Raw genomic sequence first — 26695 nt, forward strand, 5'->3', positions numbered from 1 at the left:
GATACTACCTCTATGATGATAGCCTCTAAATTAATGCTAAGGGACTTAAAAGTGCATCATAATTCATACATCCCTTCGAAACCGTGCATAGTTAACTTTTAGTGGCGATACTTAATTCTGAAACAAGTAAAGATTGATTCTACATATGTGAAACAAGTCAAGATAGACCACATAATAACTAATTTTTTTCATGATCACGCTTATTTTCTTTTAAAAAAGATTCAAAGAAAATAAAATAAAATTCCAAAAAAATTAATAATATTTTAATTTAAAACACATAATAATAAAATCTTTCTCGTATATATGATTTAAATTTGAAAATCTAATTGTAGAAAAATAAAATATATTTCTTAAATCAAATAAACAATTGTTTAAAAAATAAAAATGTTCAAAATAAATATTAAATTATGAAAATGTACGACATAAATATACAATAAAAAAATTTTCAAACATACAATATATAAAAATATAAACAATATTTATTAATTATATTTTTAGAAAAAATTGAAATTTTCGAGTAGTACTCAACTCAACCCGATCATTTTTTTCGGATCAGCTATCGGGTCTAACTTGATCTGATCCGAACCCGAAAACCCCAAACCTACTTTTTTTCGTGTTGGACCGTCTCGGGTTAGTGGGTCGTGTCTGATTTTGATACCCCTACATAATAGCTGAAATATCTCGATAATATAAACATTCATTATTATTAATACATGTACACTACACAAACTTTGCATACGATTCAACTAAAATTTAAGCTATCAATTACTCAACCACCTATAAAGGCTTTTTTTAAAAGAAATTAGTTTTTAAATTATCAGTACACAGAATTCTTCATCAATAACAATATTTTGTTTCATAATAGGCAGACCTTACTTGAAGTTATAAATAGCAATCCTCTGTTCCACAAGACTTCGTCTGTGCTTCCATGATCAAACTATATATATAATTGATATGTTGCAATGCAACGTAATCACTTTTGTGTTCTCCGATGAAGTAGCACTTAACTAGTGGATGCATAATTTGTTACCTCAGCGATGAGCACGATTCACGGACATCATATCGAAATTTATATATTGAAAAAATATATCGTTTTCTGGACTTTCCAAATTCTATTTTCATATTTTTTTATCTGCCAACCAGCGTGAGTAGAACGCCAATGCTTCACGTGGTTTGTATTCTGGTACAGTATGTCCAGCTCCCTGCATAATTCACACACAAACGTCGTCAATCCCAATTATTATTTTCATGTTGTTGGAATCTTGTCGCCACTCTTAATATAGCTAAGACAAATGGTTTTGGCGTTCGATTACCAAGTTTTTGAAAATTGGATACATATTTAACAGTTTATGATATATGACAACCAGGTGACAAATCTTTATCAGTTAATGAAATTCGATTTCGTAAATGGGTAATGGTCTATGGTCTAGCTCGATCTATGTGTTTTTTGCTGTTTTACTGTCGCTGCAGGAATAAGTAAAATACACATATCGGGGCTAAGCGGACGTGGAATGGAATGAAAGTTGGAGCTTGAAGAAGTCAACAAGAAGATGAGGCAGAAGCACAGGCGCACCAGCGAGATATAAGCATGCAGCCACGCGTTCGAGACAAACCAGCATAACGCTAGACAGAGCAATGCACGCAGGCCCGCTTTCTCGTAATGCACCCACGCTGCCGAGAAGCACACCAGCATGCGAGAGCAGAAGTTGAAGCGCAACCGCGCATCCAAAGAGCTCGACCGCACGACACGACGTACAAAACAGGGACTCACGGACTTTTGTCGAATATAGAACACGTAGCTCTAAACTTTGGGTGATTCATTCAGCGTCGTGCACATACGAAAACATGATATTATGCGCGAGAGAGCAAGATCGAATATCGGGGATGGAGATGTGATTCGGCTACCATCTATTCTTCCTCTATCCTTCTAGATTCTTGTTTGTTAGTTTGATGATGAAAAACATGTTTATTGTTGAAATCTATTTTGTTATGAACTAATTTGACACATCGTTGGGTGTTCAAGAAGAGTTAGTGTTTTTTGTCAATAAATTATTTGATGTTAATAGTAAATATATATAATAATTAAATATAGTGGAGACCAGGTGAAATCGTTTATCTACTCTCTCTATTGATTTTTCAGTATTTTGTGCGATCAAAGTTATTCTTGTTTATTAGTGTTAGTTGAAACTTGAAATCTTCATTTAATAGTCTAAATAAAGTTCAACTATTGTAATTACGCTATTTGATATAATTTTGAATATACATTCTTCGTGAGAATGATATCCGTTACGATATGGTACTTAATTACATACGAAACTTGACACCGTTTACTTAAAGTAAGCAATCGTGCAACGAGTTTTTGGCGTCGTTATCAGAGAGTGTTTTATTTAATTATACATCAATTTTTTTTAGTAATTAGTCTTGATTTTAATTTAGATTTATTTGTATTGTTTATTGATTTGTTGTTTTCCCTTTGTTTTGCGGTTTATCCGAAAAACACAAAGCTTCAACTCGTTGCTTGTTGATCCTAAATCCGAAAAGACAGTTAAAGCATTAAGCAAAGCATGAAGAGAAAAGCTCAAGCAGATGGCAGAAAACATAAAAAACAATAATCCACCTCCTGTTGCAATACCCATCAGAGATGAATTTAAGCATGTTATTAATGCACACTATTTCAGCATAACTCGTGGATCTATCAACACCAATAATTTCGAGTTGAAGTCATCACTGATTAACATGGTTCAGTAGAACCATTTCAGGGAGCAGGCACCGAAGATAAAAATCATGGACACGTCGAAAATTAATGGTGTTCATGATAATACTGTTAGATTGAGTTTGTTTGCATTTTCTCTTATGGATCAGGCAAGGAGTTGGGCTATAATCAATACCACTAGCGTGCATAACTACATGGAAAGTTATGACAACAAAATTTCACATAGAAGTATTTTCCTCTTGTCAAGTCTGCCCAATTGAAGATTGAGATCAGTACATTCAGACAGACTAATTTCGACCAGGCATGAGAATACTTTAAGGACCTGCTTAGAAGTTGTCCAAACAATAACTTTGAAAAATGTGGTCCATATTGAATTATTATATAATGGGCTGAACGCACAGACTATGACATTTGTCGATGCGGCTACTGGAGAAACTATCTTTATCTAAACTCCGGATGAAGACTACGAGATGCTAGAGAAACTTACGATCAACAACTACCAATGGTTCTTAGAGAGATCTACAACAAATAAGTCGGCTGGAGTTTATGTGGTGGATCCTATCACATAACTCACTGCGCGAGTTTCTGCAATGACCACCCAGATTGTAGCAATGAATAAAGAAAGCCTGACAAATTTTGAGGCTATTGCGGTGTCCATTGACAAATGGCCCACTACGGAGGATTCTCAGTATCCACGTGTGATAATGGAAAATGTACTTGTTAAGGAGGACAAAGCAATTGATCACCATGACTTCTTGGTATTTGGCTTTTCAAGGATAAAAAAAAAGAGTGAAAATCTAGTGGCTGACCATTTGTCTCGATTGGAGTCAGAGCACAAGAATGAAGAAACAATCATCAAGGAAACTTTTCCAGATAAACAGCTTTTCGAGGTAACTTCTAAACTCACATGGTTCGCAGACATTGCTAACTTTTTGTCTTGTGGTGGTTTGCCTACGGATTCGAATCAATACAAGAATTTCTTCCATGATGCAAAATTTTATCTATGGGATGACACTTATGTTTACAAGAGATGTGTTGATCAAGTGATTAGGAGATGTGTGGGTGAAGAAGAAGCCAGATATATTATTGAGCAATGCCCCTCTGCCTTGTATGGTGGGGCATTTTGGAGCATCTAGAACAGCTTTCAAGGTGTTACATCTTGTTTCTATTGACTAATGTGTTTAAAAATAGTCATACTTTGGTGAAATCATGTGATAGATGCCAAAGGGTAGGAAATATTTTTAGGAGTCATGAATTACCACTGAAAGATATTTTGGAGATGTAACTGTTTAATGTTTGGGGTATTCACTTCATATGGCTATTCTCATTTTCTTTTGACCAATCTTATATTTTTCTTGTTGATTATGTTTCGAAATGGGTGGAATCAATTGCCATCAGTACTAACGATACTCGTGATGTCATGAAGTTTTTGTACAAAAACGCGTTCACCAGGTTTGGGACGCCAAGAGCCAAATTGAGTGACGCGCACTTTCGCAAAAAGATTTTTGACTCATTGTTGGCTAATTGTAATGTGAAGCATAAGGTGGCACCTGGCTATAACCCACAATCAAATAGTCAAGTACAGATATCCAACAGAGAATTCAAGCAAATTCTGAAGAAAAATGTAAAGACTAACCGGAAGGATTGGGTGATCAAGTTGCATGAGGCATTGTGGGCGTATAGAACTGCTTTCAAGACACCTATTACTGTCGACTTAAATTGTTTCCTGGTAAGTTAAAGTAAAGATAGCTAGGACCGTTCACAGTGAAAGTGGTACAACCATATGGTGCGATTAAACAGCAGCGCAATGACTGGCATACTTTCAAGGTTAACAACCAACAGATGAAGCACTATTATGGGAATGAGCGAGGAACTTAAATAATGTTCCACTCCCTGAGCCGAATTAAGAGAAGAAGAAAAATCAACTGCTGACTTAAAACAAAGCGCTTTGTGAAAGGTAACCCATAAATATTTTTCGCTTATATTTTTATTTTATTCATTTAACTTAATTTAGTACATTACTACATTTACATGTTCTTCAATTAACTAAGTCATGTGCATGACGATTTTTGTAGGCCCAAAGCGAAATCTAGACAAGTCGGATAGAATTTCAAGCATAGTCGCACTCCATTTGAGCGCTGCCACGATGCTCGACAACTCTTGGTATTCAAGAATCAGAGGTAGGCGCGCACCCGCGGTGTAGTCGCGTGTTTGAATAAACTATTGGCCGCCTCAAATCGCGCGGCCGCGCTTAAGTATCTCAGTTTTATAGCTCGTAATACAGTCAACGATGCGCACCGACGCTACGATAGAGCTCGTTCGTGCCTTCCAGATATTTACATGATGCACTCAGATAGGGAGACACGTGCACCCGCGCTCTATGGAAGTGTGCTATAAGAAGAGAGGCCGTGCGCGAACACATATATAAAGAGATATGGGGGCTGCTCGAATTCCGTCTTCAAGACCCAACCTAATAAAAGTGCCGCCACCTCCATATTCTCTCCTAGATCGACCTCTGCCGTGCTACTTCTCCATCTCCGGCATAACACAAGTAAGGAAGAGCCCCTCTTTTTATGTCTCCCCATCTATAGGAACACCATTGTTTTCAGTGAACTTATTCAGACTCGTCACTGCCACGAGGCAATCTATTTTTCCGACGAAAATTTTTGAACTCCGACGATTCCAAAATTAAATCAAGTAAGAAATAACATTTTTATGTGTAATACAAATTTTGAAATCGAATTCAGAATTATTGAAGATCCAAGTGTGAATTATTGGAACTATTATTGAAGTGAATAGATTATTGTATTTGGAGATATTTTGTGCTTGGTGTTTTAGAGATAATCGAGTAATTAAGGAGATGTGATTGAATTGAAGGAATTGTGTAGGGTCGTTAAACTTTGAGAAGTGGTTTATTATTGCTTTGGCATTACTATGTCACTCACTCGTTAATCGATGCCTCCGAAAAAATCCAATAAAGGTGTCTCATCGAATTCACACGACAATGAAAAATTTCGGAACGAGAAAACACAAAATCTATATATGACCTTTCTAACCAGGCCAATTGTTAAAGAAAGGAGTCTGGATATGTCACACCCCAACTATGAATTGGTGGAGATGATTGTTGAGAACGTTTCGACTAAATTTGCACAAAAACCGTCTGAGGCGGTGATTTCGTTGGTGCGAGATTTTTATGCAAATCTAAATGTCAAGCATGAAGATTTTAAAGTATTGGTACGTGGTAGATTCGTGGCTTTCAATGCAGGAACGAATAATTTGGTTTACAATCCCCCAAGGTTCGAATACAATGAATACAATTAGTATATGGATGAGCATGTCAACTAAATGGAGATTATTCACAAAGTGCAGAAGAAGGGTCGAGTGTAGAATGAGTCAGAACAGTGATGACTCAAAGAGTTGGATCTTGTTTGTTTTAACCAGACTAATGCCCTCAACCGGATAAAGTTGCACTGGTCTACCAGGGATAAAGTTGCACTGGTCTATGTCAACGTGAATAGAAAAATGGTGGCTTTGGGGAAAATAATTCGAGCTTCGATCCTTCGGCAATTACAGGAGCCCACATTGGTGTCCTCCCGTTTCCAAACCTCATCACCAATCTTTTCCAACACGCAGATGTTACTTAGGGACCTGACGAGGAACTCATGAAGGCCAAGGCACTCATTACTGTCGTTCCTGAGGACCCTAAGGTTAAACCAATGGCGGAGGTAGCACGACCAGGAAGGATTGAATATACTCGACGTGCGAGAGAGCGACGAGAAGGATGACTGTGGGGCATTGATTTACTCTTTTGGAGCAGGGTATGAGGAATAAAAGGCAAGAGTTGAACGAGCACCGTTATAGCACGAACATTATCATGAATTATATGAAGGATTTCACTTTGGTGCTTGCCTAGCGATTTCCGCCCATCGGGCAAGATGATACAGACTTCCCACAACAGCTAACCTGGCCGCCCCACTATGAACCACCATCCCAACCCATGGATGTGGACGACGAAGAAGAGATGGTAGATAGCTCGAGCGACGAGTTTTGACGCTCGTCGTGAGATGTCTTGCTTTTTTATTATTATATATTGAGGACAATGCATATCTTTCTAGTGTGTCAATATGTGGCAAAAAGGGAATGGTCGGTCAATAATGAGAATAGATGTGAAAATATGAATTTTAAACCAAGTTAGTAACTCTATATGCATGTTTACCGATCGCTTAAGAGTCGCATCACTTCATGCATTGTTGTCATGATCATTAATACACCTGATAAGCAGAGAACGTTTATTGCATGCTTTGCGATACTGAATGGTTGACCTAGTTTTGAGACTTTTTGTGATTTCTATTTGATATTGAGATTTTCAATTTGATATAGAGATATATGTCACAAGCACAGAAGTGATCTATGCCATCAGAATTTGTTTGGCATGTTTTAGTTTCTTATATGCTATCACATGAAGCCCTTTGAGGCTAACTGAAATTTGAACGAGATGTGTTATTCAAAAAATTATTCTAAAAGCCAGTCACATTTTTCGAAACGCACATGGTCAGCCTGTACAAGTTGATTGATGAATTGAAATAGTATAGAACTTGGTTTAGCATTATTCGAGACGAAATACAGATAATGTTTGACTTAGGGATGATTTAGGTAATTTTTGAGCTTAATGATAATCAAACGATGTTTGCCAAAGGCACACAATAGCCCTCATTCGTACATTTTTTTCTAAATCGCACATCAATTACCAAATCTTTTAGCATATACACTAATTAGTAATTACCTATTTGTTGAGAGAAATAAACCCTTTTAGCACTTTTAAATTAAAAAAAAAAAACTTGTAAATCCAAAAATTCCCATGAATAGATTAAAAAAAAATAAAAAGAAGAGTGTTGGAGTTGTGAAAAAAATGAAAGGAAAAAGGGATTTGAAAAAAAAATGTGAATGATAAACAAAGAAGAGGAACAAATGTGCATGGTGTGGAGATTGAAATGAGGAGAAATGAAGAGAAAATAAAGGACTAAGGTTGAGGATGATGTGAAAATCCAATCAATGGGGAGTATTAAAGATGAAGAAATGTGTTGCATAAGTATACTGCTTATTTATCTCATCTTTGATTCTCTAACCTTCATTGTAGCCATGAGATGTTTCCTAACGTTATAAGCTTAAAGGGCATATTAACCAAGTCACATGTATCTGATATACTAATGGAGAACGGTTGTTAAATTTGAGCTTATGGAAACTTCAAAGGCATTGTCAGCAAGCAAGGGAATTAACCAATTTACACACATCTCATGACACCAAGTTACATTTTGGTATGAAATTCTTGACTGTGCGTTTAACCAAATGTTTAACCTAAACAAGTCCAAATGATCTACGTGAGTATATATTGTTTAAAAAATGGTGGCTTGAAACTTAAGTTGAAAATTCTACGAATCTGTAAAGTAATGAGCGGCATGAATCTATCACGAGATTGGGTTGTGTAGATGAGATTGATAAATCACACACGTAAACTGTTGAGTGGTTGTGACATACATATGATTTGAAAAACTTGTATGGTTAATCTCTGAGGCATAAGATGACTCCTATATTCCACGTCCCACGATGATATTTGTTTATTTTTAGTTTTTTATGTTTCTAGGAGTTATATGTTCTATTTACTTCTTTATTTTGCTCGACACCAGCAAAAGGTCAAGTTTAAGGGGTTTGTTAATAATTGGTACTTATGTTATTGTTTTAGAGCGGATCTATGCGCTTTTGGTAGATTTTTTGTGTCGTTGCAGGAACATAGGTAAAATACACATATCGGGCTAAGTAGACGAAAATGGAATGAAAATGGGAGCTTGAAGAAGTGAACAAGAGGATGAGGCAGAATCACAGGCGCACCCACGCGATATGAGCATGCAGCCGCGCATTCGACACAAACCAGCATATCCCTAGAGCATTTCCGTAGTGCACCAGTGCTGTCGAGAAGCATACCATCACGCAAGAGCAGAAGTTGAAGCACAGCCGGGCGACCATGCAACGCAACGTACAAAAAAGGGACTCAGAGACTTTTCAAGAATATAAAACACGTAGCCCTAACCTTTGGGCGATTCATTCAGCGCAGTGCACACATGAGAACACGATGTTCTGAGCGAGAGATCAAGATTGAAGATCAGGGACAGAGACGTGATTCAGCTTCCATATGTTCTTCCTCTCTCCTTTTAGATTCTTGTTTGTTAGTTTGATGAAGAAAAATATGTTTAGTTTTGAATTCTATTTTGTTATGAACGAATTTGATTTTCTAGAGATCAACTAGCTTTGTCGAAACTATGTTTTTGAATTATTGAATTCTATGATTAATTCTTTCTTCATTTATTTGTGTTTGCCTGTTATTAATTTATTGGTCATAAAATGATTCAACAACTAATTGAAATCTAGCACTCACGTGAAGAGATTGAAATTAAGATTGTAGGAATCATATCGTTAAATGTTTATATTGTTCGGAAGGCGTATAATCTCATCAAAATCCTGGTAAGAACATCGTTTGCACATATCGTTTACTATTAGATTTTAAATAGTAATAATAAAAATAATTAGTAAACTATATACTCCTACTATTTGAATTGGGAAATGGAATAAGAAGAGTTAGTAATCTTGATTAATAAACGAGTTGGAGTTAATAGTAAAAGTATCAATAATTAAATATAGTGGAGATCATTTGGAATTGTATTTTTAGACTCTCTCTCATTGATTTTTCAGTATTTTATGCGCTCAAAGTTATTCTTGTTTATTAGTGTTAGTCGAAATCCACATTTAATCCTCTAATAAAGTTCGATTATTTTAATTACGGTACTATATATAATTTTGAATATACACTCTCTAAGAGAACGATATTATACTTAATCACATACTAAAACTCGACACCACAAGGTAAGCAATCGTGCAACACATACCTTTATGGTGAGGAAGATGAGATTGTTTTCGTAAACCTGTATGTATCTGCATAAAATGAAATGTGAACGAATCAGCCCCTTTCAAGAAATCATCCAGACAATCATGTAACCAAAGACTGACATTTTTATGCTAAATGACGACTTAAAATTCACAAAGATCAGACATACCCTGCAACTTGGTCATTCACAAACCAAGGCCTCCATGAATCAGCTTTCTTGTATCCGACGGATCGAGTCCAAGCTTCACTTCCCGTGAATGGAACACACATATCATGATCCCCACTGAACAAAAAAATAAATCCTTTTAAATAAATTGATACTGCTACTCACTAGTTAAACAGCAAAATTCAGTGATTATTTCTACCTGTATATGAGAGCTCGATATCCCCGGGATGTGAGGTTCTTATGATATTTGATCATGCTCCCAGCATCATGATAAAATTTGAGTCTGTCTGTGCACAGCTCAAAGTTTCCTGCCACAGATTTCTGGCGCACGAATAGTTTATTTTACCGCGCGAAACAAATAATGTAAGTAGAGATGATAAATCTTACAGGTTCAGCATGGATTGCTCTCCTAACTGCTTCACTGTTCAGCCATGCAGTTGCAACCTCATCATCCTGCACGTTTTGTAAAAATAACAGAGGTTTTTTGAGGTCGAGAGTGTACATATAATACTACTGAACCAAAACAAGCTGAATACTAATCAATTTTTCGTACTCGAGCTTCAAAGTGACTTGAAGCCAAAAAATAAACTATTCTGGTTCCAACAATATTAAAATAGAAACTTGTATAAATGAATGCTTGAATTATAGCTTGAACTCGTGAGACTGTTTAAATTTCAATAAGTTTATAAAATATTACTATTTTTATATATTAAAATTTACAAACTAATTGTAGATTGAGTGCTGACTGATAGTGAGAGAATTTTTTGAAAATGCTCTCTTCCCTCCCCCTTTCCTCTTCCCAGACTGTTTTCCACATTCAGTAATGCTACCCGATTTTTAACTCCTCCGTTCAACTCTGGCCGTCGGATCCGGTGCCGGTCGCCGGTCGCCGGTCGCCGATTCTCAGTTCTCTCGCCTCGGCGATTTTTTCAGATCTTTCCGTGATTCTCCGTGTTTTTTTCGGTCTCTCCCTAAATATTTCTCGAGTTCTAAAGTTCGCTCAAGTCATTTCGAGCATAGTTTTTCCAAGGGTGCCCAGGAGGATTCAAATCCGTATTTGTTAACAGTATCCCATAGCTATGTCGTCGGGCAGAGAGCAAGAGATAAAGATTGAGTACAAGTTGTTCTTACTTAAGCTGGTTAATGGAGGAAATTCGCTGAGATGGACTGAAAGAACCAGGAATGTAGCTATGTGATGGATTTGGATCGAGAAGAGGCCAGCTGGTTCAGCTCCGTACTTAAAAAATACATTCTTAATCTACATTCTACAGGGGATTTCAACCGTTTTAGGGGCAAAAATGCGACAATCGTCGCCCAGAGATTTGCCAATAGAAGAGGCCGATTCATAGAGATTTCACGATTCAACAATATGGGTAAAAAAAAGCTTATTATTGTGCCGAGCGGGTTTAACTCTCAAGGATGGATAAGGATATCGGATATCATCCACAATCTTTTGTCAAGGCAATCTCAGAGGAGGAATTTTCCTACCATCCAGCAGCCACGCAAGACAGTTGTTAGGAATTCCAGCGATGATTCGTTCAAAGTCAGGAATGAGAGCAACATGAGGATAAAGGAGAGAAAGTGGAACGAAGCCCTTATCGTTTCTAAAGAAAGGGTCAACATTTCGTGGGAGCAAGTGGAACTGATACTAGGACAAGATGTTAAGAGGAAGGTTGAATTACAGACGTTTCAAGCTAATAAAGCGGTATGGTGGACTGCTTCTCCGACGGAATTGAAGCTCTACCGAGACTTGAAAAGAGGATTCTTTGATGGAGGAGTGGTCTTAAACTTTGAGGAGTGGAGGCCAAGCATAAACTCAGTGGAATCGGCCCTCAAGTGCTGCAATAGCTGGATTAAAATTTATGGGTTACCTTGGAATCTTTGGACACATGATAACTTCAAAGTAATAGGGGATCAGTGCGGGGGCTTAGTAGAGATCAGTGAAGATACAAGATTTTTTAATCAGTTGGGGGCAGCTAAGATAAGGGTTCGAGGCACAAAAGATGGCTTTATTAATAACAGATTGTCGATATTACTGAATGGGGAACATCTGGAGCTCTCAATTACCATCGACACATTCGATCTTAAGGCCTACGAGATAAATCAGAAACAGACTTACGCCCAAGCTTTGATCAACGGCCAAAGGATAGCCACAGCCTGGGGGAACTATAAATTAAATGGGTACAATGAGGACAAAGGGGTGTCTTCTAATTGTTTAAAAATTACAAATGAGATTTTGCTGGAATGCAATCACACGCCCAGTACAGACAATGGCTTGAACGCTGTTCCGTTGAAGGATAGAAAGGTGGAAAAAATACTCCAACGTATTTCCCCTAAACCAATTGAGGAATTTAGGAAATCTCCAGTTCATTCTTTATCGGACAAAAGTAAAGAGGGGGGCAGCATTGGAGTTAACAAAGCTACTGACGAGGTTCTGGAGATCAACGAGATCATTGATACGAAGAAGACATAAACGATGGATAGTGAAGAACCAACTAACTCATGGGAGTGTCACCAGGCTGATGATGATGATTTTCAAATTGAGGATTCGGATGATGATTTTCTGGATGATGGCTTTGATTCCACGGATTCAGAAAGCCATATATCTTCGCACACGGAAGCTTTGACTTGTAATGAAGCAATCGAAGGGGATTTACAGGAGTTGTTCAAAGAAAACGACATAATCACGCCTCCCTTACAAGCTACTGTCCTCGAAAACACTAAGCCTTTAGTGGGTAAGGTACTTTCCTGTTTCCAATCCTCGAATCTTAATCACTCTTTCAAATTACATTATCTTTTCCCTTCTTCTTTCAATGCCTTGGGGTTGTCTAGTGGGTTCCTAGGAGGGGGCCAAAATCCAGTGGTTGATAAGTCTGGGAACGAGGGATACACTTACTTAGGGAATGGAAGGAATTCCCTAGATGTTACAAGAGAAAATATAAAGGAACTGGGCAACGATGTTAACAGAGAAATTGAATTGAGTAAGTCTTCAGGTAAATTAATCAGAGAGCTTGGCAGATTGAAATGTGGGATTAACTATGAGAAAGGAACGACATCGAAGGGATCAAAAAGTTGTTTATGAAGATAGTTTCTTGGAATATTAGGGGAGGAGGATCGACGAGAAAGAGGGAGTTGGTACGTTCAATTTTTCGAAAGGAGAATCCGGATATTGCGGTGGTGTTAGAAACAAAGAAAATTTCTGTTGATCGTTGCTTTGTAGCCAGTTTATGGAAGTCAAGATTTGTGGATTGGGTTTGTTTACCAGCGGAAGGCAGATCGGGAGGTATACTAGTGATGTGGGATCCTAGAGTGGTCCGGGTGAGAGAAAACTTAGTTGGGAACTTCTCGGTTTCGATACAAATTCAGTGGAAGGATGAGATCTTGTGGTGGTTTTCTGCCATTTACGGTCCATGTAATGCAAGGAATAGAGATTTACTGTGGGATGAACTAGCGGGTTTGTATTCTATTTGTGGAGATAAATGGTGTGTAGGAGGAGATTTTAACGTTGTCAGAAACTTGAGTGAAAAGCTAAACAGCAACTCCTGCACAGCAAGCATGCGATGCTTCAACAATCTGATAGAGGAGCTGGGCCTACAAGATCCGCCTCTCTTAAATGCTAGGTTCACTTGGTCGAACTTCAGGTCAACTCCAATATGTTGCAGGCTGGACAGGTACCTATTCTCAGAGGGTTGGAAGGAATTATACCCCGCTTTCCGACAAACGGTTCTACCGAGAATTACATCGGATCATTACCCAATTAGCTTGGATACATCGAAGCCAAAATGGGGACCAACCCCATTCAGATTTGAGAACGTTTGGTTGACGCATAAGAACTTTAAAGATTCTCTGGCAACTTGGTGGAATAGTGAAATAACTACGGGATGGGAAGGCTACAAATTCATGCAAAAGCTTAAAAACACTAGAAGAAAGGTGGCTACATGGAATCGGGAGGTCTTCGGTGACATTCACGTAAAAATTTTGGAGCTGCGTAACAAATTGAACTGCCTAGACGCACAAGAATCGGAAGGAAATTGGACAGATAGCCAAATTGAACAGCGCAAGGAGGCTCGCTGGGAGTTGGAAACTTTGATCATTCGAAAGCAACAAATGGAGAGTCAAAAAGCCAAAGTTAAGTGGTTGAAAGAGGGGGACCAAAATTCAAAATTCTTCCATTCGTTATTGCAAAGCAGAAGGAACAAGGCTGTGATAGAAAAGGTTGAATTGGAAGATGGGACAATGCTTTCTGTTGAGGATCAGATCCAAAACGCAATAATCAGTTTCTTTGAACATTTGTACAGAAAATCTGAAGGGGACGGTTCAGGAATTGAGGGGGTGGATTGGTCGCCTTTAATTAATTCAGAGGCCGAGCAATTGGAGCTGCCATTCACGGAGGAGGAGATCAAAGGGGCGGTGATGGATTGCGATGGTTCTAAAGCCTCGGGGCCCGATGGCTTCACTTTAGCGTTTTATCAATCGAATTGGGATACAATAAAAGACGATCTTTTGAAGGTGTTCAATGATTTTTACTCAGATGGCATTGTTAATGGAATCACAAACGAAACGTACATTTGTCTCATCCCCAAAAAACAAGCAGCAACGAAGATAAAAGATTTTAGACCGATTAGCCTAATCACAAGCTTGTACAAAATTTTGGCTAAGGTGTTGACGAAAAGATTGAAAAATGTGATGAGCAAAACTGTCTCGGAAAATCAGTGTGCCTTCATTCAAGGTAGACAGATAATTGATTGTTGTCTTATTGCGAACGAAGTTGGGGAAGAGTACAGAAGAAAGAAGAAAAAGGGATGGGTCTTGAAAATTGATTTGGAAAAAGCTTATGATAATGTCGATTGGAGATTTCTTGATTTCGTACAACAGAAAAAGGGCTTCGGGGATAAGTGGAGGAAGTGGATGAAGGGCTGTGTTAGCAACGTTTCTTACTCAGTTTTCATCAATGGCAGACCGAGGGGTAAGTTTAAGGGAGAAAGGGGTCTTAGACAAGGCGATCCATTGTCTCCATTTCTGTTTGATTTAGTGATAGATGGGCTGGGAAGATTAGTCGACATGGCCAGAAGAGTTAATGACGTAAGAGGACTTGTGGTGGGGAGAGACAAAAGGGAAGTTTCACACATTCAATTCGCAGACGATACCCTGTTCCTAGTTCAATCTGATAGACATATGCTTGCGGTAGTCGAACTGAAAAAACTATTTTGCTCTAAATCCGGACTCAAAATCAATTTTGAAAAGAGCTTTTTGCTTGGAATCAATCGTTTGGACGATGAGGTTGACAGCTTAGCACTTGCAATTGGTTGCAAGAAAGAAAAGTGGCCAATCAAATACCTAGGGATTCCGTTGGGTGGAAATCCAACGAAGTTGGAGTTTTGGGCACCGGTGATTTCTACGATGTCAACCAAACTAGCAAGCTGGAAAAAGGCATACTTATCTAGAGGAGGTCGACTGACCTTGATCAAATCAGTCCTCAGCTCATTGCCAAATTACTTCATGTCAATCTTCAAGGTGCCGAACAGAGTGGCAACTCAACTGGAAGCGTTGATGAGGAATTTCCTTTGGGATGGAGCCCATGGTGATTCGCATCACCATGTTGTCAATTGGAATCAGGTGTGCAAACCGATAGACAGAGGGGGCTTAGGTGTGGGGAGTATTCGTCTGAGGAACAAGGCAGTGTTAGGGAAATGGTGGTGGAGAAGCGCTATGGAAGATAACTCTCTTTGGAAAAGAGTTGTGGGTAGTATTTACGGATTTCATGTTAATGGTTGGGATTTAAAAGTGGCAAGGAACTCGACTTTCAGAAGCCCTTGGAAGTTCATTTCTCGTTCCCATTCGACTTGTCAACCACTGATCAGTACGATGCTTAAGGGTGGGAATCTCATCAGGTTTTGGGAGGATAGGTGGGTGGGTTTATTGTCTTTCCAAGTCTTTTTTCCTCACATTTACTAATTATCTTCGAACATAAATCAATCTATTTCTCAATTCGTCTCGGCGACGAGTAATCAAGAAACTTCGGTCATTTCATGGGATGTTAGGTTCAGGAGAGGGTTCAATGATATCGAGTTGGGAGAATACAGTGCTCTTCTAGGGATTTTAGAGTCAGTTTCTTAGAGTGTGGGGGTCAGGGACGTAAGGGTTTGGTTAGGAGACTCATCCGGTGTTTTCTCTGTCAGTTCTTTCTACTCTTCATTCTTTCCAAGTGATACTAACCCTTTATTTCCTTACTACTACAACATTTGGAAAGTAACTATCCCACAAAAGGTGAAGGTGTTTTCCTGGATAGTGGCTCTGGGAAAATTACAGACTTGTGACAACTTACAGAGAAGAAGGCCGGACCTTGTGCTGAACCCACAGTGGTGCTACTTGTGCAAGAAACACGAGGAGAATCAAGATCATATTTTGCTTCACTGCGACTTCACGTCGAGTATCTGGAACAAGGTAATGAAACATTTGGGTTTTGAGTGGATATTTCCGGCATCAGCTAGGGACATGTTTATTTTCGAGCATGGATCTCTCACAGGGAAGGGATTTAGAGATTTCTGGTACATAGTCGTTCACTGTGTCTTCTGGTCAATTTGGTTGGAGCGCAACAACAGATTATTCAATGAAAAGGAAGATTCGAGAGATGATTTATGGGAGAAGATCAGATTTAGGGTCGCCTCGTGGACGATTAACGTACCGATGTTTAGGACATACCATATTTCTGATTTAGTGAGGGATTGGTGTTACATTTTGTGTTGAAATATTAATTGTTATAGGTAGCTGTTGTACTTCGTGGATGGCTCATCCACCCGCATTGTAAACTTTTAACATATTAATATAATTATTATTAGTTTCCAAAAAAAAAAAAAAAATTTACAAACTATTTTCAACAAAATATTCAGCTCAAAGAATATTTGAACCATAGATTAAGCCAGACTAGGACAATCCCATTAAAATTTGAAAGAGGAATTACAATCTTTGCTTTTTCACAATCTGGAAAATACTTACAGATCATAAGGATCATCAAATGGCATTAGCAAGTAAATCAAATATAAGTTGTCCAAAAATTTAATTTTAGTTTTCTTGAGAGTTGAAACTATATATCAAATGTCCTTCATGAAAAAGACATCAGGTGTGTGTAAATCATAAATATATATAAAAGTCGAGTAAAAATTATATTTGAGGGTTTTTGGGACTACGTATCTGATATCATTCCAGAAATAGGACGTCATGTCCACCGAAAGTAAGGCTTGAGTTTCTTACAGTGCATGGAACGTCTACTTCACTAAGAAGCTGTGGCCAACTCGGGACAAGTCCATCTATTACAGGAGCTCTAAGAGGCCATGCACGACCAAACATTCGTTTTCTCACTGGTAAAGGCCTTTTGGTCACACCCAATCTCCTGAAGCTCTGAGGCAGTTTTGTTGTTGTGAATGAAATCTTACTTGGTGTAGCATGATAGCATGGTTCGAGAATGTCATAGACGTTTATATCCTTGATTTCCTGAAATAACTCAAAATGTAAAGCACAAATTAACAGAAATATAAGTTTGAAAAGTAGAAAGTATGAATCTTACTTCATCTACTATTGCAAGCTTTTTTTGACAAGAGTCAGCCGTCGAATTATAGTAGTTCCCATTACATTGAATAGTAACTTCCTGCAGCATATCACTAAAGAGAATGAAATTGGAAACTTTACGTTGCCACTTTATGAACATATAAATGCTCCTTCAACCTAAGTATGCTATTTGACTCCAAATCTGAGAGATCTCAACTTCTTCAGAAATTGTTTATTACTGAACGGTAATAAATTTCTTGGTTAGAACATGATACAGCATTCACCGTCAACCCACTCGACACTCTAGGAAATTTTTTTTACATGGACTTGCACTGGAAAAGTTGATGGAAAAACAAACAAAAGTAAGAACAATCAAGCCACAAACCTCGAAAAGTTCCTCTGATATAAGACCCATTCCATGCACAAAAGGTACAAGAGCATTACCATCAATAACATCATCCGTAACTCCATTTCCCACCATGTAACCCTAAAATAGTTTATTAATTAATTTTGTCTGTCCAAATAGTTTATAATGAACATGCTGAGTTTCTTGAAAATGCGATACCTTCAGGTGGAGAATGGGCTTTATACCAGCATCAATCCCTAGTATATCCAAGTAAAAAAGTCAACTAGTACTCCCTTTGTAATAGTGGAGTTCATGTCATAATGGTCACATACCTTTAGCTACTTCATAAGCCAAAGTCGGCACATATATTCCAGCATATGATTCACCAGATATAAAGAACGGATTGGATATGAATTCTGGATAGAGCTCAAACCACTAGCCAAGCAAAATATAAGGTTACTGATAGTTAAAAATGTGCCATGAAACAAACTTGTGCCACTGTAGACATAAAGTAGTCATCAGCTGCCCTTAGGTGTAGACCAAGGTAAAGAAGCTCGTGTCAAATCAATGAAAAATATAATGTAATAATCAGATAACTTACAATCATTAATATTTGTTTTATGTTTATTTAGTAGTTTGTAAAATACATATTGAATTGTAAGCAACTATTTATCTTTTTTAAATAAATCTAAAGTTTTCAAAATTATAGCTAGACTAGATAACTTGATAAGATGTGAACTTCACATTGCAACTTGCACATAGGCTATAGGCGAAACGTAAGCGTGAAAATACATCATGTACCTCCAATGACAACAGTGTGAAAGAACAATAAAAAGTTCAGTAGAGGTTAATATTCACCTTGAGGAGAAATATATGGGAATCAGAAGCACTCTTTAAGTCTCCTGTGATATAGTCGGATATATTTTCTGAGTAAGATAATCCAACACCCGACGGAGAGTCTAAATACAAAATACTTGATACCTGCAATGCCAAAAAGATTTATAAAACACTGCAATCTTTTAACTACAGAAATTGGTATCATGATAAAAACAATCAATACAATCCAGTCTACATAAATAAATCCTCTAGCTAAGCGCACACACAAAACCCAAAAAAAAAAATCTAGATTCGATATTTGACCGCAGGAAATCATCACCTTAGACCAGCTATATGGATTCCGATGCAGGGTGGGGAGGCTACCATGTGGTTTTCCGGCCTCAAAATTAAAGGGACCTGCAATGATTAATCAAAGGAAAAAATTAAATTCAATGGTATGGGAGAAAAAGAAGCTAAAAACAAGGCAAAAATGCTGTTTGTATCCATTTCATTATCAACTAAGTTGTAGGAAACAATAAAAAACATTACCAAACATCAGTTTACATCATCTTATGTTGATACACAACACCTGAGAAGAACATTAATGAAATCTACAACTCAAAAGAACCTTCTCTAAATCATGCAGTCATGGAGTTGTACTCAGATTTTTTTTTTTTTTGGTCAATCCAGATTCCAACTTATTTTTGCATATTTTTCGATCAGATTTGCAAATATCCCGAAAAATTGAAGTTATTTCAAAATTTCTTGAAATTTATCGAGAATTGAGTACCACATTGATCTTATGATATGGTTGGTTGTGTTTATTATCAAAATTTAAACAACAATCATATCAACATCTAATATCTAAATAATGATCTGTGTATGCTTACATGAAGGTATAGACAGAAGAGTATGGTACTGAATTTTACTGATTTAATAGAATGTTATATTGAATAATAAATATAAACATTACATACATTTTATTCAATGAAGTCTGTATTACTTCAATTATTACACTACCTCTAAATGGTTATTTTTTAGTGTTTCAATTAGAATGCAAAAATATCAATAAATAAAAAATAAACCTGCAGTTAGACAAATGTTTAGAAAATATACTACTCTTACCAATCAAAAATATTAAAGTTTCATGTGAAGTTTCTAAGATCTATAAAATTCCTAAACCGATGGGGGTGGTCCAAAGAAATGGCTGGGAAGCAAATATTCTTGGCTCTAAAACCATCAAGGGTCATACAACAACTAGATGCTAGTTACCTGAATAGTTTAGTTAAATTCAAGGAACTGTGTTCAAATTCACAGAACTTGATTTCATTCATCAAGTGTCCTAAATGTTTTACAGGTGCATATCGACATTGATTCGTGGGGACCCCAACACAACTAATTTTTAACGCCATATGGGAAGTTCCAATGCATGCTATTCTCAAGGTCTAAATAATTCTCACGTTGAATGAGACCATTAATTTGTTGACACAATTGATTAACCAAACCATCAAATAACTAAATTCAGCCTCAAATTTCGAAGCCCCTTAACCTTCACCAGACGTAAATTCCAGCTTCTTTCCAACAGTGCCACCCATTTTAAATTGTTTATTTTTTAAATAAAATATCCAAATTATAAACCTTTTCACACAAATATGAAATCTTGATCATAAAGGGGAAAAAAAGCTAATAAATCTTCTCCTACCATGTTCATAAACAAATCCATCAAAGCTTGAGCACCCCGGACCACCATTGAGCCACAGCACAACAGGGTCTTCCCATGGATTCCTCTCGGACTCAACAAAATAGTAGTACAATTTCTTTCCATGATTTTCATCAATTGTCACATATCTATACAGGAAAAAAAACCCACAATTGAAAAACAAAAAACAACTTATCAAGCATAGTAACAAAATAAGTTCAATAAATAAATAAAAAGCCACCTTACAGAAGAAAAAGATGAATTCAATGTAAAAAAAGATTCATACCCAGCATAGTGTCTTGAAGGAAAATTTCCACTAAACCCAGGAATCTGAGTTATAAGAGAACCTTCCGGTGCGGCCAAAGATGGCACATAACTTGCCAGAGTTTGAATCAATATCATATACAAGCAGTATGAGTATCGACGTCCCATCATTTTGAACTAGAAAACGTGGAAGATTCAGCCCAAAATGTGGCTAAAAAAATGAATAATCTAGCTTATCTGAATCGGTTATAGTCATTTTGGTTACAAGGGAAGCGAAAGACGACGATTGCTGAGGAGACATTCCAAAGGCTGGAAAGTGGCCACACACAGAACAAACGTATGGGAGATATTTGTCGTTTGTGAGTAGGTGATCTCAGCCGTTCGTATCATTGGACTGGTTCAGATTAGTTGAGAGGTTCAGATTAGTTGAGATTATCTTGTAACTCGAGCATGTGCCCAGTATTTCAAAGGGCAACTTTGGGTGCAGACCCTTTTATGTTTCATTTTTATCTCCACTCTCCCTTTTCTCAAAACAACCGTCTCACGGATCATAATCTATGAGACGGGTCAACTGTACTCATATTCATAGTAAAAAGTAATACTCTTAGCATAAAAAGTAATACTTTTTCATGAGTGACACAAATAAGAGATCTGTCTCACAAATACGACCCGTGAGACCATCTCACACAAGTTTTTGTCTTCTCAAAATACCACTCAATCTTATTTTTAAATAATTGATTTACTTTTATATTTAAAAGCCCATCATGCTTCCGTAATGTAAATTAAATCTTTTACCTATTTGACCGGAGTGCCACGTGTTATATCCAACGAATTTTACAGACTGCTCCTCACAATCCAACCACACAATCGCAACCGATGGTTTCTGACTCGGATTCCTTCAGCAACACTTAGCACAACCCTGTTTCATTTCCTATCTCAGGGTGTAGAGTAAAAGCTTAATTGAAAATAATAAATGAGAGGAGCTAGAGCAAATGATTTATTTATTCAAACACAAACATTTACAAAACACATAAACTAGAGAAATATTACAATTTATTTCTGAAAGAAATTGAGGAAATGTTCGATGATCTCAACTTCTTTCTTCTTGCTTATTTATAGAAGGCTCTCCGGATTTGAAACTCGGACTTCAACTCTTGATGAGCATTTACAGCTTGCATATGGACCACTTTCTGTAGTGGTTGAGTGTTCCCTTCTCTTAACTATTGAGGCGGTCCCTGGTTTTTGTCTAGATTATGAATCTGACAGAGCTTTTTCTTCTCGTTTTATCTTCCAGTATATTCGGTCGATATTGATTTGAACTATTTCTGCACAAATTTCTTTGCCTTCATTTTTTAAACTTTTATGATAGGCTTCGAAATTTCTTAGATGTTGTCTTTTTTTCTTTTATACGTCTCTTGACTGCCTTAAGATATGCAAAGAACATTGGCATTTTTTCAAGTTTCGTATATTTTCTTGTGTGTTTCTTTTACGATGTTTTAAATTCTTTTTATAAATGATTTTTGGGGTTAAAATTTCGTGTCTGTTTATTGGATTTCTTTTATTTTTAAAGATAAGGAATTCAATGATCTTTTGTTTTTGTTTTTGTTTTTTCTTACTACCGATTATTGGTGGTCCTTGTATTCCACTCACATAGTGGTCCTTCCTTTTGTTAGTGGGATGGTCACATGTTTACTTTAGCTTTTTCGGGGAATCTTTGGCTTTTTGTGTCCCCGAGAAAAACGTGCTTGTTGTCCTTCTTTACTTGTACCGGTATCGGTAAATTGTTTTCGATCAGATCTCGGCTTAAATCCTTTACCAAACTCCGGTTCTTCCTGGTTCTTACATTCTGGGCAGATGTTCTTCGACCATTTTCCCACATGTGCCATGTTGCAGAATTTTCGGCATGTCTCTTTGCGTGCCGGCAATATACTGTTCCACAGAAGATTTCTTTTCTTTTCGAATATGTCTTCTGCAAAACTTCTTGTTTTTCTTGTCATTGTATTTAACAGAAAAGATCCATTTACATAGTTTTGATAAAATTTAAATGGATACTTGACTTTGTCCATCTCTATTAGACAGACCCAAAATGTAAAGTCCAAAAATCAGTATACGTAAAATCCATGCATATATTTAATTTATGAAATTTATTATTTTAATTATTTATGTTTATTTAATGTACGTTAAAATGTTTTTTTTTAGAGTTTTATGTTTCAGACGATTATTCGAGGTGAGATCGAGGAAAGGAGATCGGGACGATTTTTAGTAAATTTTAATGCAGTATTTTATTTAAGATAAGGATGGAGTATTTTAAATAATTTAATTAATTTTAGTAATTTAAGAGCTTAATTAAATTATTTAAATGATTAATTGATTTTAAAATTTTAGAATTTTAGTATTTGTGCATCTTATTTAAATTAAAATTTATAATGGGGTTAATATGGGATTTATTTTAAATTAGTATGTTAAATGTTTTTAAATAGATTTTAGTATATTAAATACATTTTACAATTGTTATATATATGTAGGTATATATATATATATATATATATATATATATATATATATATACACATATATATATATATCAACACACAAGCACACACACTTTGACTTACACACACGCTCACACATTTACACACACATATACACGTACACACACACAACACAAAACACAAACAAAACATGTTTTTTAAACTTTTTGACTAAAGAGAAGGTGGTGTTTTTAAAACACTCATCTCTCAATTTATTTATTTCATTTTCTTCCTTCTTTCTTTTCATTCAACGAGCACATCTCCTCTAAAAATTTCTAGCATATATTTAGTAAGTTTTCTTTGAAGAAATTGAGCCAAGTTCGTCCCGGATCGTCTCCCGTATCATCTCCGCTTCGGTATCGTCGTTTCGGTATTTTTAAATATCAAAAGGCACGTATATTCTGTTCTTGCTGCATCGATCATGTCATATTATGTGTTGTGTTGTTATTTATGCGAAAAATTATATGTGCGATGCGTAGAAGTTTGACCAATCACGTTTAGATCAAGTTTGAAACAATTTTTGGATCACCAAATTCACGTTTTTGTTATTCTGAAAAATACTGCGATTTTTCAGTAAAGATTTTGAGAAAACTTTTAATTACAAAAACGTAGATCTTTTTGATACGTTCGATTTGATATAAAATTCGATTTATTTGGATTAAAAACGAGTGAGTTATGGAGTTTTTAGTATGACTGCTCAAATCGTGTTTCAAGAAAGTTATGAATTTTAATGTGTTCTTGAGAATTTCTTGTTGCAGGCTTCGTTGGGAATCGATGGGTGATCGTTGCTACATATACGAAAGTTAGTAATGATGTTTTTAGGAGTTCGTGTTGGAAGAGTAGCGTTCGGGTGTAGCAGCGCCGCACCTGCGCTGCCATTGGCAGCGCAGGGGCGCTGCCTAGCCGAGGGCAGGCCGCTCCTGCGCTGCCTCTGGCAGCGCAGGGGCGCTGCCTGTGCGGCAGCAGGCCGCACCCGCGCTGCCGTGCGCTGCCTGTGCAGGCAGCAGCGCCGCACCTGCGCTGCTGTGTGCAGCGCGGGTGCGCTGCCTGTGCGGGACAGCGCTGCCTAGTGCAGATTTTTGACTTCAAAATTAGTTTTTCTTGATTTTTTTGAGTACTATTAAATCTTTATATCCTAGTATACTAAAAATTAATTTAGATGATATGAAGTTTCATTTTGGATCATTGAACCGTGTTTTAAGCAAGGTCCGTGTCCTTCATGTTTTGGGAAAAATTTATAGTATGCTTTGAGTTTGATGTCATGATTTAGTACTATGATTTACAAGGTCGAGTCATGGGAATTTTAGAATGTCCTAAGAGGCGTTTGAGCTGAAGAGTAAGCATGCTAAGTATGAGATATGCAAGTTAAGCTTTTGAATTCATGTTAGTATGTGCAGCAACGGCCCCAATCGAGATCCAACGAATCTCTCAACACCAAGTAAGTATGCAGGACGTGCAAAGAAAATATTTTAAGTTTTTGGATGTATGCTAAATGTCTTGTGACCAAATTATGTTAGGATTGGAAAGCGTTAAATTATGAACGGGGACCAATCCGCTCGTTAAATTATGAACGGGTTAGATCGTGGTTGTGAAGCGTTAAATTATGAACGTGGATCAACTGGCCTGTTAAATTATGAACAGGGATCTCATGTATGTGGCAGTGGATACGTCCCTGTCAGCCCAGTACTGTGGTTTTTCTGATCAGATATTTATTATGTTATGGGTCACTTGCTTTGAAACATCCTCTACACAAAATGATGAACTTAAGTATGTTGAAGTATGAAAGCATGTTAAAGAAAAGTTTATGAGATGGCACGTCATATTATGTATGCAAATATGTTCAAAGTTTATGCAAAGAGCAAGTTTATGAAAGTTTAAATTTATTATGAAAAGTTCAAGTTTGAAGTATGTACGATCTATTTTGAAGTTGTATGCGATTTTATTATGTAGTACTCGTTATTCCCAGTTTATACGTGTTGAGTCTTTAGACTCACTAGACTTGATCGATGCAGGTGAGTATGTTGATGAGGAGACAGGAGGTGGCGACCAAGGAGCAGGCTTGGACTGAGCGGAAGGCTAAACCCGAGGACCCCTATGTTTATGTTTTATGAAAACTTTAAAATATTATGTTTTTATGTTGGTTGTGAGATAATTTGGAATAAGTATTTTGTTGGAAAATTTGAGTATGGGATGTTGATTTTAAATATTTTTATGTTGAATGATAAGTAACGACTGTATGAATTTTATGTTTAAGAAAATTTTTAATTTTTCCGCAAATTTTGAATAGTAAAAAGTACGGTACGTTACAGTTGGTATCAGAGCCAGGTTCTTGTAAAGGGTTATGCCTACTGCCAGTCGCAAGAAGCTCACGAAGTCACACCTCAAGTCTGTAAGTTTTAAAGTTTCAAAAGTTTATGTTAGTGTAGTATGCATTAAGTTATTTTTTTCAGCATGTCCATACTTTTAAGTTCAGTTACGTGAATCCTATGTTATTTATATCATGTTCATATGCATGTTGGGTTTACGTATTGGGTAATTTTAGAACAGTATGGCTCCTAGACGTTTGATTGCCCGTGGAGCTAGGGATGAGGACCGAGAGTCTCGTGATGGGGAAAGAGCCACTCCTCCTCCTCCACCTCCAGATATGCAAGCGCAGATGCTTGCAGCTATGACGCAGTTCTTCGCACAGGTTGAGGGGAATCCAGCTCCAGCAACAGGAGGTACAGGACCGAGGACTCAACCGGAGGCAGTGTACGAGAGATTTCAGAAGTTGAATCCTCAAAAGTTCTCAAGGACTACGAATCCTATGGTGGCGGAAGAGTGGGTTAAGTCTATAGAGGTGATCTTTGAGTATATGGAATTTCAGGATATAGATCGAGTCCGATGTGCCATTTTTCTCCTAGCAAGGGATGCAAGACGATGGTGGGACAGTGCATCGGTGGCAGTTAATTTGCCGATGTTGTCTTGGGATGGATTCAAAGAGATGTTCTTCGCTAAGTACTTCACTGAGGAGGTACAGGCCCGTTTGACTACGGAATTTATGACACTACGACAGGGAGATAGTAGTGTGGCTGAGTTTGTGAGAAAGTTTGAACAGGGTTGCTACTTTGTGCCACTCATAGCTAATTATGCTCGAGCAAAACTGAGACATTTCATGGGTGGTTTGCGGCCAGTCTTGCGCCGTGATGTGAGAGTAACTGGCCTTACTACATATGCAGCTGCCGTTTCTGGAGCTCTGGCGGCGGAGCAAGACCAGAGAGACATTGAGACTGATAGGTTGGGCAAGAGGCCCTACCAGGCACCACCGCAGCCACAGCATCAGCATCAGCGACCCCAGTACAAGAAACCTTTTCAGGGGCAGCCTGGGAAGAAGCCTTACCAAGGACCACCTAGGGGCAAGGGTCCTATCCAGCAGCAGGGGGCGCCTCAGAGGCCAGTTGTTTTCCCAATGTGCCCGAAGTGTAACCGCCAGCACCCAGGACCATGCTTGTATGGATCAGGCAAGTGTTTTAAATGTGGATCTACGGATCACATGCTGAAGCAGTGTCCTCAGTGGAAGCAGCCAACCCAAGGGAGGGTATTCGCCATGCACGCACAGGAGGCGAACCCAGACACTACACTACTGACCGGTAATCATTTCTATTTAAGCTCGGTATTATTTGCCTTGCATATGGAAAT

General features: G+C 37.5%; 1 protein-coding gene across 1 annotated transcript; it reads right to left on the bottom strand.

Annotated features, from left to right (window-relative positions):
- Window positions 1-876: 876 nt before the first annotated feature.
- LOC140830896 (serine carboxypeptidase 1-like) lies at window positions 877-20881 on the bottom strand. Its single transcript, XM_073194456.1, has 14 exons — window positions 20509-20881; window positions 20226-20371; window positions 18864-18940; window positions 18566-18688; window positions 18040-18142; window positions 17927-17964; window positions 17747-17848; window positions 17381-17461; window positions 17068-17307; window positions 10204-10269; window positions 10016-10137; window positions 9820-9933; window positions 9652-9697; window positions 877-1202 (listed from the first exon to the last, which is right to left on the bottom strand). Exons 1-14 carry the CDS (start codon window positions 20655-20657, stop codon window positions 1119-1121), a joined length of 1491 nt encoding a protein of 496 aa, XP_073050557.1. The 5' UTR covers window positions 20658-20881; the 3' UTR covers window positions 877-1118.
- Window positions 20882-26695: the final 5814 nt, after the last annotated feature.

This window comes from Primulina eburnea, chromosome 4 (assembly GCF_022965805.1).
Source record: "Primulina eburnea isolate SZY01 chromosome 4, ASM2296580v1, whole genome shotgun sequence".
Classification (NCBI taxonomy): domain Eukaryota; kingdom Viridiplantae; phylum Streptophyta; class Magnoliopsida; order Lamiales; family Gesneriaceae; genus Primulina; species Primulina eburnea.